The sequence below is a fragment of the Corvus moneduloides genome, chromosome Z, assembly GCF_009650955.1.
Source record: "Corvus moneduloides isolate bCorMon1 chromosome Z, bCorMon1.pri, whole genome shotgun sequence".
In the NCBI taxonomy this organism is placed as follows: domain Eukaryota; kingdom Metazoa; phylum Chordata; class Aves; order Passeriformes; family Corvidae; genus Corvus; species Corvus moneduloides.
The window spans coordinates 64,607,214-64,621,855 of NC_045511.1; the positions used below are offsets into that span (position 1 = coordinate 64,607,214).

At 35.9% G+C, this 14,642-nt stretch overlaps 1 protein-coding gene and 1 long non-coding RNA gene across 4 annotated transcripts in view; both read left to right on the top strand.

Moving 5' to 3' along the window:
- GLIS3 (GLIS family zinc finger 3) overlaps positions 1 to 4,676 on the top strand; it is a 168,009-nt gene extending 163,333 nt beyond the window's left edge. For all 3 annotated transcript variants that reach the window (XM_032096918.1, XM_032096916.1, XM_032096917.1), the window contains exon 10: positions 405 to 4,676. In XM_032096918.1, coding sequence (XP_031952809.1) covers positions 405 to 541 — 137 coding nt within the window. In that variant the 3' untranslated portion in view covers positions 542 to 4,676. The remainder of the gene's footprint in view (positions 1 to 404) is intronic.
- Positions 4,677 to 10,574: 5,898 nt separating this feature from the next.
- LOC116438617 lies at positions 10,575 to 14,146 on the top strand. The gene is made up of 3 exons (XR_004237843.1): positions 10,575 to 11,534; positions 13,852 to 13,973; positions 14,069 to 14,146. It is a non-coding gene; the product is annotated as an uncharacterized LOC116438617 (long non-coding RNA).
- The last annotated feature ends 496 nt before the right edge of the window (positions 14,147 to 14,642 follow it).

The following is a 14,642-nucleotide window of genomic DNA, read 5'->3' on the forward strand; positions in this document are numbered from 1 at the left end:
AGGTAGTAATTTCTGTGCCAGGGTCTATTTTACAACAAATACATTCTACAATATTTTGTTGTCTTCCATCCTGTGTTCAATATGATGAAATTTGTTAAAGAATCGTGAGGTTTGTTTTTAAAATTATCACGATTTTAACACCCATTAAATGGGGAGGTGTTAGTTGCAATGAAATCTGCTCTGCTTCAGACTTGATTCTGACAGAACTGAAAATTCCTCCCTTGGTAAGCAGTAACTTATGTAATTAATTTCATACATATGTTGGCTTATTTATTTTATTTGTGTATTTCATTTAAAACCATTTCCAGTTCTATGCAGAAGTATTAGGACATACTTCATTATATAGTTATCCTACTTGTTAACTGGGGTTTTTTTGTTTTGTTTTATTTTGTTTTTTTTCCTAGTGTATGACTTTCCAGCAGGGTCTGTAGGTATCTTTGGTGATTCAGCTTGCAGCATGCCAGAGGACAGCAGTTTCCTACAAGTAAATGCAGTGGATCGTTGTTCCAGCCAGCTTTCTTCTGTATACACTGAAGGCTAAAGTAATGTATCTAGTTACAAGAACTTGATTCTGTTTCATCTTGCCCTTCTGGTATTTCCCTACAAATTTTTTTCTCTCCATGGAACTGCCATGTATGTATGGGGATATGACTAGATATACATACGTAATGGAGAGGAAAATAGCAATTACCAAGCATTCTTCATTTAATCAAGCAGACAACTGAGAAAAGAGACTGTTTGGAGAAAGCAAGCTTTGCCAAAACCTTAGCAATTGTTTCTTTTCTTCTCATCTGTGGTACAGCAACTATACTTTTTTATTATTTCTTCTTTTTAATTTCTCAAAGGGAATTCAGAGGCCAAATAAGAAAACTGGTTGTTGGCTGTAATCCTTTCAAGCTGAATGGGTGTACTTACAGAAGAACAGCTTTAGAAAGTTCCTTTTTCAAAAAAGAAAAATAAGTAAAACCAGAGTATACTACAAACATTTCAAAGGCATACAGCTTTTGTACAATCTGTTTGCATGTGACAGTTCCAAAGTTAACCACACAGCAGTATCCAAAAGGGAGAGAAATTAGACATACATGTTGGCACTACCTGTTGGAGGCATTGGTGTGGATTCTTTTTGGATCAAAGGTTGTTGGTACCGGATTTTTTACAGGCCTCAGGTTAGGTGTCCTTTCCTTTCCTCTGCATTTTAACCCATTCAATATGGCTATTACTATTTTGCCAATATTCATCTGACCCAATGCTATAAGCATGAATAAGAAAGGTTAAATACACAAAAAGTTATGTAGATTTTGTCTCTATTTAGCACACCTGCCAGAGAATAAATGCATTTTAACTTTCAGTTGCTTTTTAATTAGATTGTAGAGCATTGTTGCTGTATGTGCTATAGGATTCTGCAGGAAGGTTTAAAATATTTTGTAGGAAAGATTCTTCCTTAAATTCCACACTTTTTTTTAAAAGCTATCTGTACTGATGCAATAAATTTTGGTTGTCCTGACCTTTTTCCGTAACACATTTTCAGAAAGAAGAACTACTCTTAAGGGTACTATGTTTCCTCTGGTTACTTAGAGAGGTAAAACTGGACTGGTTTGGTGGTTTTGATTTTTCTGCTAAATGTCAGGCTCGAGGTCCTCAAATTTAGTCCAGGATGCAAGCAAATGAGGTTGTCCTTCATGAAACATACAAGGTTATGAGTTAAAACCAGTATTCTGCAGTGGAGATGTCATCACGTGATCCTGTATACCTTGAGAACAACTCTTACATTAGTAAGACTCAGCTTTTAGGTTTTAATTCCTGTTCATCCATTTTGTGGACTTCTTACTGTGTAGTGTGCATCTTAATATTCTCATGACCTGATAGAGTAAGGACAGAAATTTGAAGTTCATTCTTGCAGGCTGGACTATAACTATGCTTCTGGAATCACTCTTCTAAAAAGATAAACTTTAAAAAAAATGTTTATACAAGCTTTTTTTTTTTTCCCCTGGCAAACTTTTTAGAGTTGTTCAGTCCAATTTGGCTCAAATTCATAATTTAATCTGCCCTTATGTGGAATAGATGAATTTATGTCCAGATGTTTGTGAACACTGGCAATCTTTCAAGGTTTGTATTCATGAGGTATATTCTCACATGCAGTCACGTGCTTAAATATTTAATGGAGACATTTTCATCCGATACATAGAATATATGGATAAACCATGCACATAAATGAAGTACAATGAGAAGTAATGTGACTAAAATACAACTAATTCTGTGCTAAGTTCTTCCCCCTTTTATTCTGCTTCTCACATCGCAAGTGCATGTGTCCCTCTGCTCCAGCTTGCACTGAGAGGCCTAGATGTTACAGTATGTGATTTGCATTGGGTTAAATGACACCAGGCATCCCTCACATGTGCAATCAGAAAGACAGTCCTTTTGCATTAATGTGCATTGACTGCAAGTTTTACCTTTTAATAAAGTTTTATTTTGTGCTATCTTAAAGCCCATTCAGTGGTCACTGCACAAGCGTAACTTGGTTCAGTAGGAATAATTAGTCACACTGAACACTTCAGTTTCAAATGTGTGGAATTGTGTTTTGTTCCACCAAAGTCAGCAAGGCCAGGATCAGACTATGTGTGGACATATGCATGTACATACGCATGCACCTATACACTTTTTTATATAGAAATCCTTCAAAATTCTTTTAACCACATGATTGTCCAGAATTTGTCCACTGCTGTTTACAAAATTGAAATATTGTTGCTGTCTTCAGATTTGTAACACCTTGACTTTTAAACCTTTTGAAATATTTTTTTCTAGTATCTGAAAGTTATTCCATAGAGTTGGGGGATTATACATTCTGAAACATGCTGACCAAAGGGAAAATGGGAGTACTGAATTCAAAAAGGGCATTTTTAATTTGGGGGTTCATCAGTTACATTTAAAAAGGAAAGTTTTGCAAGTCATTAATTAATTCTTTCACATAAATATAATATATATATATATATATATTTACAGCTTTCCATGAGCCTTAATCCTAAAAAGAAGGACCTAGAGTACAGTCAAATCAAGCATATGCATGTAGGCTACCAGTCTGTAAAAAGGCATGCCTTTGTTTACTTCTCATTCAGAGACAAAAAGGATTCTTCACTATTATTTCATTATTCTCTTTGGAGTTGGACTGACTTCGGGGCATAAATTTAATCACTGAGGGCAATTGCATAAAAAGCCCCATTGTATCTCATATGTATTGGATATTTAAATAGGGAATTCTGCTTGTCACAATGAAAAATGGTGCTTGAGAAAATACAGTTTTGTGGGTTATCTGTGTAACCAAGTTATTTGCAAATACTTGTGCCTCAGTGATTTTTGTGTTGTTATTCTACTTGCTGTATTTTTAACTTTCTAAAGGGATTCATATATAAGAGATTAAGTTATTTTAGACTGTGGACATTAAACAATATTCAAAAGAAATTATTTACAATGATTCTTTTATACAATTCATCTGTTTCCCAACTCAGTTGTCTATTTATATCTGCATTAGAAATGGTTCTACACTGGAGTTTAAAATACAATTTCAAAGTGCATGTGTACAAGTGGAAGTGTATGAGGGTGCACGTGTGTATCTGGATCTCCCTTTCTATATATGTGTACACAAAACCATATAGGCATTGTGGCTTACTACTACCAGATGCTGAAGCGTTGCAGTGCTGAGGCCATCTGTCACACTGTATTTTGTTTTCAGCTTTTCTTGAAAAGGTGTGAATGAGTATGAAGATTACATTTTAACTGTTTATTCCCTGTTTTCCCTGTGTAATTTTATAGCAGATTTTTTAAAACAGCACTTTTTTATTGTTTGTATGAAATCTTGTTCTTGGTTTGGGGCTTTATATATATATATATATATATATTTCCTTGAAGCAGGTAAAGCAAAAGACCACAATTTAAAATTAGCTGAGTGAGTTTTTATTTAAGAAAAAGAAATCCTTTTGTTCTGTACAGAAAGCAGCATCTGTACAGAAAGCAGCATCTTGTGTAATATTTTTTACACAACGCACTTTGGTGAGGAGAGAAAGTGGGATTATGTTTTTCCTAAACCTTACAGATTAATCTACATATTTATACATGCTTACATATATACATATGATCTTAATTTGCCATACTGTATATCTGGCTGATATATCTTGCTCTAAAGAAATGTCTGTTGCATGTCACGAAAAAAAATTAAAAAGAATTAGTTACATCTTTTGCTCTACTAGTATGTGTAATTTTGTGATTTGTTACAGTTGTTTTTCATACAATCATAAGTTATTTTTGTTCTGTTTCATAACATTCTATTTTATGTAACAGGTAAAAATGAAAGGTGTATTTGCATGGTACAAAATAAAACTGGAAAATTATAACTCCATTACGTTACCTGTAGAACATATTATTGTCAGATGCCGTTAAACTGCTCCAGCTCTTGTCCTTCACCATAAAACTACTTGTATTTTTATGGATTCATATAATTAGAAACAGAACTAGGAAAAAAACCCCTCAGAGATTTCTCAAACCCACTTGGCTCAGAGTTTTAAGTCTGGATTTAATTATTATTATTATTATGGTGAAGCTAGAGATTTGTAGAGATAAATGAATGCTGCGGTGTGTGTTTACACCTTGGGTGGAGACATAAATAAAAGAAGATTATTTAATTACATTTTTGTGCTGTGATAATTTTTAATTTTTATGGGTTTCTTTGGTCATGTGATTTGACAGTACAACATATCAAGGCGTTTTGCTTTTTTGTCTGGTTATTGTTTCTAACATACTCAAGCAATTAAGCTATTTCAGAGCACTTAATGTAAGGAAGAGAGCATTTTTTTAAACTCTGCATTAGTCAAAATAAAAACAAAAGATAGAGGCAGAAGTTGATGCATGCTCACATCCAAAACACATCCTAAGAATCCAACAGGAGATACCACACCCACATATTGGACTAGAAATCAAAGGACACAATACAATCTAATAAAATAATTAAGTGCAGAAAAATCCTGCTGCAGGGTTGCAAAGAGACCTTTGGAAATAATGGTCCTAGCTGATCTTACTATGAAATTATTAACATGGTTGGCTCTGTGTCAACCATGAGCAGAAAAAAACTACTAAGCCTACAGTCACTGACACTTACATATATGATCTTGTAGAGTTTTGCTAAAAATAAACTTTGCCTGGTGCAATCTTATTTACACTGCATTTTAATTTAATGTAGGAAACTGGCTCCATGGTTTAGGAAATACTGTTAGTGAATTCTATAAGCTTCCATGAAGAACTGAGAGTTGCTGAATTCAAGTGTTTCAAAATTCAATTTTCTTTTTTAACAAAGAGCTTTTAAAATGAGAAGTATGAAAGAAGTATTCAAGTTCCATATGCAGTGGAGAGTAACATGGCTCAAAATACCTCAAAGCCATGTGCCTTTTCCTGTGTGCTTGAGCTGGACCAGTGTTACATGATGTCCTGCAAACTCTCCTACAGCAAAATAGTCAAGTGTAAAGAAATAGTAAAGAAATTATGTGACAAATATATTCCTCCAAAGAACATAATTTCTGAATGAAAGTTGTCTAAACTTTTTATTTGATAAAGTGTTGGTGTTCAGGGTTTTCAGAACAAAATCCCATTTTGAAACATCAGAAATTCTCCCAAGATGAAAATTTGGGGAGTGGGAGAGATAGTGTTAATTCATTGCTTGTATGTACTTATAGCTATGAAATCTCCCATGTAGCTGTGCCAAAGCCCACTGTATTTGTGAATTTATACCAGCTCTGCCCTAATGGAAAACACTTCAATAAAGCTTTATGTGCACCAATCGCCTTCAATAAGAGGGAAAAAAAGAAACATAATTCTTCCACTCTGAATATGTATCTACTTGTATTTACTGCATCTAATTACACAATACCTTATATTTGAAGATAAGAGTGAAAACATATATATGAAAACAAAACTGACCATTTTCCTAGACCATGATCCTCAGTAAAATTCTTGCCATGATCCTCAAGAAAATGTTTCACATTCAAACTTGCTGTTTCCTACCTCGGATCACTTTATAACTCCAAGTAACATCACATGTGTTTTGAATTCCCTGATTTTCAGACTCTTTCTGTTACCCACTGTTACTCCTTGAGAAGCAGTTTTAATAATTTTGTCCCATAATGGACAGTCTTAAAGTGGACAACTTGTGCATGACTGTGTATACTCACTTACTGTAATAAACTACAAGAAACATAATGGTAAAATTAATCTTACAGAATGAAAAATGTTAGCTCTTTTAGGGTTGCTATGTCTCCTTCCAATATGTTAATTTATATTCTCCTTTACCTTCCTTGAAACTATAATGTTCTCATTTAAAAGTTAAGTATGAAAAATCATTCTACCACATCTTCCCATGCCATTTATAGATTTACAACCAAAGTAAATTTACCCAGCAGTCAGTATCATTAATGATTCACAAATGAGATGGGTTAGTTCAGTGAACTGTAACAAAGAGCACCTTTCTATGTGTCTAGTTAAACGTTCCAACATGCCTTTGTTATAACTAAAAAATGCAAACGTTATGCATGGTTGCAGCTAGGTACACAGGATAAAACATTACAAATATATCTAGGCAGATAGAAGAAAATATAACAATTTCCTCAATATTATACTTTTTTCCCTTTTGATCAAAAATGTATCAGTGGGCAGACTCCAAGCTTGGCTGCATGTAAATCATCTAGCTTCAGCTAGTCCAGGAATGGACAGAGTGAGGTTGATTAAGCTCATGAAAGGGTGAGCTGGCCTTATTCCCTGAAAATTCTGGCTAAAATCTGTTGGAAAAATAAAAACCAAAGTGGCTCTGCAACTGTGGCTGCCATATTTACAATCCTAATAACTAGACTGGCAGCACTGTGATTACACCCACCACTTTGCATAGCACACAGTTGTAATTAAGCTGTAGTTATCTTTGACTGGAGGAAGAGGAAGGATACTTTATTTTAATGGAAGTTAAATTAGTAGTATATGAGGGAAGTTCCTAGAGAAAAAAATAAAGCAGTAATACTGGGCTGGCTTATCCATGGGAGAAGGAGGAGTAGTGTTACATGGCACCATTATTGCACTAAACTTTTATTCATGATCAATTTGACTTTTATGCAATGAGGAGTTAAAACAGTTCTTAAAAGAAATTGGAAGTTTTTACCCTGGAAGTTTAAAATCAGTGAAGGCTGCATTCCTATCATACTTTTTTTTTTTTTCCAACCCTTCTGTAAAAGCCAAAAAATACTTGGTAAAATTTTCTAGTTCCAGTGTCAATTTTCTCTTTTGTGGCTTTGTTAAGACAGTCCAAAAAAGCATTGAATACAGTAGCAGCTTTGTCATCTAGATATGTACAGAAGGGAAACTGTATTAAAATTATTAAACTAATTTTAGGAAACCTGCTAAAATAGAACCTGCACAAAGCAGAACTGTGGAGATTTACTCAATCAGAAGTACTCAAACCAAAGCTGAACTAACATTTACAAAAAGGTGACTTCACCCAACTAACGGAAATGCTGCTTAAAGGTTGAACTGGAAAGAATGGCACTCATATCCACTGTGGTACTCTTGTTGCTACATTTTTTCCCTACTTGCAGCTGTGTGTTTCAGGTACTCAGGAGCCTATTTCACTGTTAGGTACAGAGTTTGTGCTGGCAGTTGGGCTTTTTATCTTGGTGGGCCTTTTTCATAGAAACTGCATGCTATACCACTGCTGAGCAAACCTACTTTGAGTAAAGGCGGGGCAAGTTTGTATCTAGCTGAAAGGGACTTCTAGTAGCTTCATTGCATTTACTTTAAACTTTCTTCTTTGATCCTTAACCTAACACGACAGTCAAATGAGGCTATGCTTAATAGCTCAAAGGACAAAAAGAATTGATCATGCCAATCCCATTGTCCTTCATTTTACTTTCACATCACTATGTGACTTCTAATAGGACATTTACCTTACAGGAACAAGCAGAAGCCAGAATGCTTGTCTGATCAGTTTTTCATGCCTTATGGATGAAGTTGTTACTTTCACTGTATGAATTACGGCCTTTCACAAGTCATCACACACAATGAAGGCTGTTAGCAGATAAACAAGGACGTTAGGGGACGTGATAGCTTAAAGACATCTTCATGCTGCTTTAGACAAAGGGATCACCACTGCTGAGCCTGGTAATGCAAACTGGAGCACTCTGATGGCAAAAGGTTCACTGAAGCAACTGGAGACCAGTGTGGCCCACATCTGACCGCAGCCTGCACCTATTCCAAATATGCTTTCTGCAAAGGTCAGTAGTTTTGGTGACTCTCTGCTGCCTGAGAATCCCACCATGGGAAGGATCCTCAGAAAGCTGGCCAGCTGCATTTTACACTGGACTTGGGATGAGCATGGTTATTGAACAACACGAAAGGCACTGGATGTAGTTCTGGCTGCCTGTACTAGAGAAAAACTGGAGCAGAAACCTAGTATTGCAGGGTTCCCAATTAATGCAACATATTGCATCAAATTAATACAGTCTAGTATTTCCTGTCATTACTGCTGCGTCTTTCTGTTTAGTGGCTTTAGCATATTTTTATGCTAAAATCAGTACTAAGAAGGGAGAGGGAAAAAGTATGTTTTCCCATGTGTTGTTCTCTTTTCTATGATATCTTTTCTCTTTTGTTGTTTTTTTGTTGAAAGTCTTCCTGACAAATCACACAAAACATTTAAGTCATTTTGGGGCTTCACAAATGTGAATGAGGGTAAATTTATCCCTTTCTCTTTGCAGAAAAAGGTAAGTAGGAAAACTGATGTTGTATGTCTTGCTTGAGAATCATACAGAAGTCTAAATTTGAACTGAAGTTTGGATTCAAAAGCAAAAATAAGTCAGAGATAAGTTCAGGAAACACATTACTAAAGGAAATGTGATATGTGAAGGAAAAAATAAAAACAGTACAGCATAGTACAATATACCTCTATATATGTACAGAGACAGAGAAAGGACATACAGGAGCTGACAAAAGCTTTTTCTTCTCAAAGGTCTCAAGGTTGTTTCCTAAAACAGGAGGAGAATGCATCATTAACCTAAATTTGGGGTTGTAGTTGCCAGTAGCATTTATAAGACTATCAATTACATATTTTCAGTCTAGGTAAAGCCATTGCGAGCATCATCAGAAACAGAAATCAGTAGTTACTGGAAGACATAGGTTGCTTATAACCTGGAAAACCTCACAATCATGGGGTTTTGCCTTCCAATGTTGTCTTACCTTGATTTTATGTGCACTGCACTTGAGAGTCTTATTCCAATTCCATGTAAACCCTTGAGCAGATTCTCAATGGCACTTTGCTATATGTACCTATTAGCAGCAACTTGCCATGTTCACAAGTACTATCATTTTGGCATGGCAGAGTTGTACATCCAGTCTTCCCTGACATAACCAACTGCCTAAACTATACCACAGAGGAGAATTTTGCATTCACTGGTTCCTGTTCTTTCATTCCTCTGTTTTTTGTCTCGCATTTTTTGAGAGAGAACTGATAGCAGGTATGCAGTCTTCCTTGGTCTTTCTGTAGCACTTACTGAATACCCTGAGACTCATTTGTAAGACGAGTGTGCCTACATGGGAAGTACAGAAAATCTCACCCCAAAGTCAGGAAGAACCTCTGTGATCTTCTCATCCAGTTTTTTGTTGAAGTGGGAGATAATAGAAAAGTCTATAAAAGAGTGACACAGAAATGTTAACTTTAATTCAGGCCCCATTTGAACTGAACAGGAGTGATTCTCCTACAGTCTGTAGTGTGAAAGCCTGTAATGAACATGAATACCAAATCAAGCCTAGTGAGTGCCACACTAAAAGCTCATCTAAATTTCATACACTTGGGGTTTGGTGAAGAAGAGAGAAAAAGTGAGTAATCTACTTCTTTTCCCTCTCAAAGCTGCTACTTGCTAAACTATGTGTGGGTCTGCAAAATGTTGGAATTAATCTCATGGCCTTACCTCATCCCACAGGCATTTAACAAAGACAGTATTCTTAAATGCTGAGTTTCAAATAATTATCAGAACTGAGTGAGAGAAAAAGGGGACAAAGAGCACCTGACATGATGGCATGTTAATAATTTACTGAGATGTCTAGGATAACATATGCTTTCAGTACAACAACATTTCATGCACTCCAGAAATAGGCCCACTCTTCTCAGCAAAGAAGATGGAGCACTTGATGAAAAATGGCAGCTAACAAGTATGTCACCTGTTTGTGCATCATTTAACCTGCGTAAGTGTGTAAAGGCTTGTTGCTGCAAGAACATACAGGCAAGAATTGAGAGGTTCTTTGCTTCTCTGAGTCTCCTTACAGCCTCCAGTTAATTAATCCTGGAAAATATACGTGGAAATTTCAAACATGCGTCTTTGCACATAACAAAATCTAATGGGGTGCAAGGGCACTCCAGAAACAACATGGTGAAAAAAGCTGCCTGACCACACTTCTCCAAGGGGTCACATTCTTAATGAATTATTTGAATAACATAATTGTGATAGGCCCCTAAAATAAATGCATGGCATATCTTGAAAAAAAATTGAAAAGCAGAATCAAGCTATGCCCCAGACCAAATTCAGCAAAGATAACACCCCACCACCCCTGCCCCCCAGCCTCTCCTTTCTGAGTGTGCATTTTCTAAGTGAGGATACATTGGAAAGATGCATTGCCCAGATTATCTCCTGGACTTGCTGTCTTTCTACAAGGTCATCACCATCAAGCATATCTGAAAGTAACAAAGCCATTTTCAGTGCTGGTCATGGTACTACAAGGTTAGCAGCTGAGGAAAACTCAGGGGTGTGGGTGAGCATAACTTCTTTTCAGCAAAGGTAAGTAAGTTCTGTTATGGAATAACATGTTGAGACAATAAGACCTGCTATCTAAAATGCAGGAGTTGAGTGAAACAACCTTGAGGCTTTATCCCTTTTCTCTCCCTCTGTCTGCAGCAAGAGGAAAGTGCTGATAAAAATAACAGCAGGTTCTGCCCAGGCTCTGCATTTGCTGAGAGATCTAGGCCCCACACCTGCCTGTTCCCTTGGGATCACGGGTATCTAGAATATTCTTGAGAATGTCAGGGAAAATGCCTTTTTGAGCTCAAGGGATTCTTTGTTGCGTAAAACAACTTAGAAGCATGCACAACAAAGAACAAAAGCTGGTACTGGCCACTGAGTTATTTCAATACCAAAAAGGAAAACGTGAAATTAGCAAGACTCATGTTTCACGCAGCAGATCAACTGCAAGCATGTGTTTCTTCTACTATTCAGGGGATTTTTAAATTTACATAAAACCAAGAAAAATTATGTGCACAAAAAAAAATCAACGAAACAGAGGATAAGGTTTCTGTTTCAAAGCAACAGCCCTGGTAACACATGTGGCAGTTGCACAAGACAAGTGAAAATAAACAAATTGTTTTAAAAATCCAATCTTAATGCCAACTCAAATAACCTTGCTGAGTCATAGAATTCTAAGAAACTGTGCCCTCACTCCTGCAACTGTTGATGTACCTCATTCAGTTGGTATGTGATATTTCTAAATTTGTTGATTGTCTCAGTCGTCAGCCCTACTGCTTGACAATGCTAATTTTGTTTGCTTCCTTTCTTTATGTTTGATAGTTCTGGTTTTGAGCTAAGCTACTCTGATTTTGAAGCAGTATCACTCTGTTTCCATGGAATTAATTTTATGCTTACATTGGGAAGACACAGAATGCTTATGTTTAGCAGAAATGTGCTGTGTGCTTTACACATATTTGAAAGGTTGCACTGATAAAAATATTTGGGAAATTAATATGGTGCCTATTTGTACTGATAGACTGAAAGAGCAGTTTTCTGTACAAGGGAAAGTACAGTCAAACTTCAGGAGATATCTTAAAATGAGCTCACAGGATTTTTTTCCTTTATGTAGGAAGCTGTTACTGATCAGATATATACTTGTGTAATGATGGCACTTATAATTCCGCAGCAGTTTCTCTGAAGTTCCTGGAACTAGCTTGACATAAATCAGTACTGGCAGAGTCAAAATCAGGCATTCAGCCTTAGAAAGTGACTGTGCTGGGAACTGTGTACAGATCCATTCCCTTGGAGCCCTGACTGTAAGGAACTCAAAAGAACACTCTACTGTAAAAATATTTAGATGAATTTTGGTTTTTAAGACAGCTGGTAGCAGTTACATTTTGCTCTGAGGATCTTCTCTATGATATTCTGGGTGGCAAGACAGGCTATAAAGAAACTACAAACTATTTGCAAGCAGATGCATAGAAATTTGTCATCAATGTCACATTCTTTACTTTCCCAAAGCAAATCTGCCACAGATGTGGCAGCATAAGGTGACCTAAAAGTGAATGAAGTGAGAAATTTATTGCTTAGCAGTCTTTAAAAGTGAGCTGGAGTGTGGATAAAATGGTCTCATTTCCACAGTCAAACTACAGTGAAGTCTGGACTGATGTGATTATGTCTTCTTAAATTCAGCTGAGACAATTTATTCTCATAAGCAAAGACATTCCTTGACGGTCCTTTTTTGTGTTTGGTTTGTTGGTTTTTTAAATTAGATCCTTAGCTAGAAATCCCTTACCTTATATTTCTTCTCACATGGTACACAATGGAAAATACCTTCTGAAGTAAGCACCAGAAGAAAGCTTCATGACTCATACACTCCATGGTTAACCATTAATCTCATGTTTGTGATCAGTGTATGATAACAATGCCATGTCTAAGTAATTCTCTTGGTAGTGCTGAGAGAAACTATTTGCACTGCATACCTTTCATCTTTGTCTACCATCCATTAACTGTAAACTGTCAACTAAAGTATTTCAAAATGCGAAAGTCAAATCTGATGAGTTCTGATTGTGCCAAAATCTCTGTAAGAGTGATTTAAAAAGAGCCATAGATGCTGATGAATATTTGAGTCATGCATCTTGAAGCAGTATTTACTGATTTTTCTAAGAGCTGTTTAGATTTAGTTCCGTATTCTTGTACAGTTTGTACTGTAAAGTAATGCAAACTGGCTGTATGTGTTTGTAGGATGGCTGCAATCGGAAGAGAATGCAAAGATAGAAATCTCCAATATGACAATTGATGAGTAAATTATATTTTTTATCTTGAAATTTATGTCTGTTTTGAGTCAGAATCAACTGTACTAAACCTGGCTCCAGATTTCAGTTTCTCATTATGCATTCTGACTCCACTCAAAAACTTCTAAGAAATTACGGATTTTTATTTTATCCTATTCTCTCAAAACAATAATGCCTATTATTTTTCTTCCCTGTAGTAGCTTTTGAACAGTTATAACTATTTATGAGCACATTTTTGCAAATGTTGACCAAGAATATTTCATATATTTTTCTCAACCATGAAGGATATCATTAAAATTGTAATGAGAAAAAATTAATTTTTCACTGGCAAAATCCTCACAGAAACTTCTGAGGTACTTTACTACCATTTGTCTATAAACATAACTTAAGCTGATGAAGCCCCAAGACAACATCCTGCCCTAAACTCAGTCTAGTTTAACTGCAATTGCTTTTCACTAATGCTAGTTTCTGTCTACTCATTTCCTATACTATCTACAATGCTTTAATGTGTAGTAATTTAAAGCACTTGAGTGTAATTGTATCAGTTCTCTATTTTCCACAAGTGATTCTTCCTGATTTTGTTTTGGTGCAAAAGCCAAATCTTAACTCCTTCCCATACTTAAAATTTCCAACAAAAGAACAAGACTGTTGAAATCACAGACAATTTGTGTAATAATGGATGTTCAAATTAAACTTTTATATTTTGCTCTTTCACTCTTCTCTCAAACCTTTTAATACCTGCTCTTTGCAATTTGTTATTATACCAGACTACTCAATTTCCTTGTGGGAAGAGGACAATATTTTTATTTGGGAAAGAAGAGAAAGAGATTTTAAAAGCAACAAACTTCCCCATTTTTGAGGAAACGTCACAAATGAAAAATAAAAAGAGGTATGATTAATGCTAAGATTTAAAATTCCTAAATAACTTAGTACTGGAATACATCTAACTATGAAATAAAATTTTCTCCCGTCTTTGATATGCAGAATCTTTTACCTGATGCCAGAAGGTTATAGTACATCAATGATTAATCAAGAGGCCCTTTACTGATCCACATACTGCCGTTTTCTGGTGGTGGTTGACTTTATATGAAGAAAAACACGAGAAAGAAATAAAATTTCAACTTTTATGTAAGATGTATTTATTGATAGTTTTTTCAAAGGGTTTTCCTGGTATGATTTTATGTCTTGCACACCCTGTGGTTTGATCTACAGTGAGGATGCCAAAATACAGCAGTGCATGTCACAATTTAATGTGTGAAGCACTTCAGACAGAATACAAATTGCCTGAAAACTGTGGAGGCTGAAGGTGCTTCTACCTTTTGGTGTAAGTGGAAAACGTCTAGTTTTTTCCTTTAAAAAATAAAACAAACCATCGGCTCATATGGTACAAAAGAAGGCAGGATAGATCCAGTGCAATCTGAAATGGATGTCCAAGTGGGGACTTTTCTAGTTGGGTAAGCTAAAAGCAAGCAGTGGTGGCAGAAAACACAGGTACAAACTTCTGCATGGAGATGCAAACAATGTCACTAGCACACTCTGATAAAAATGCCAAGACTTG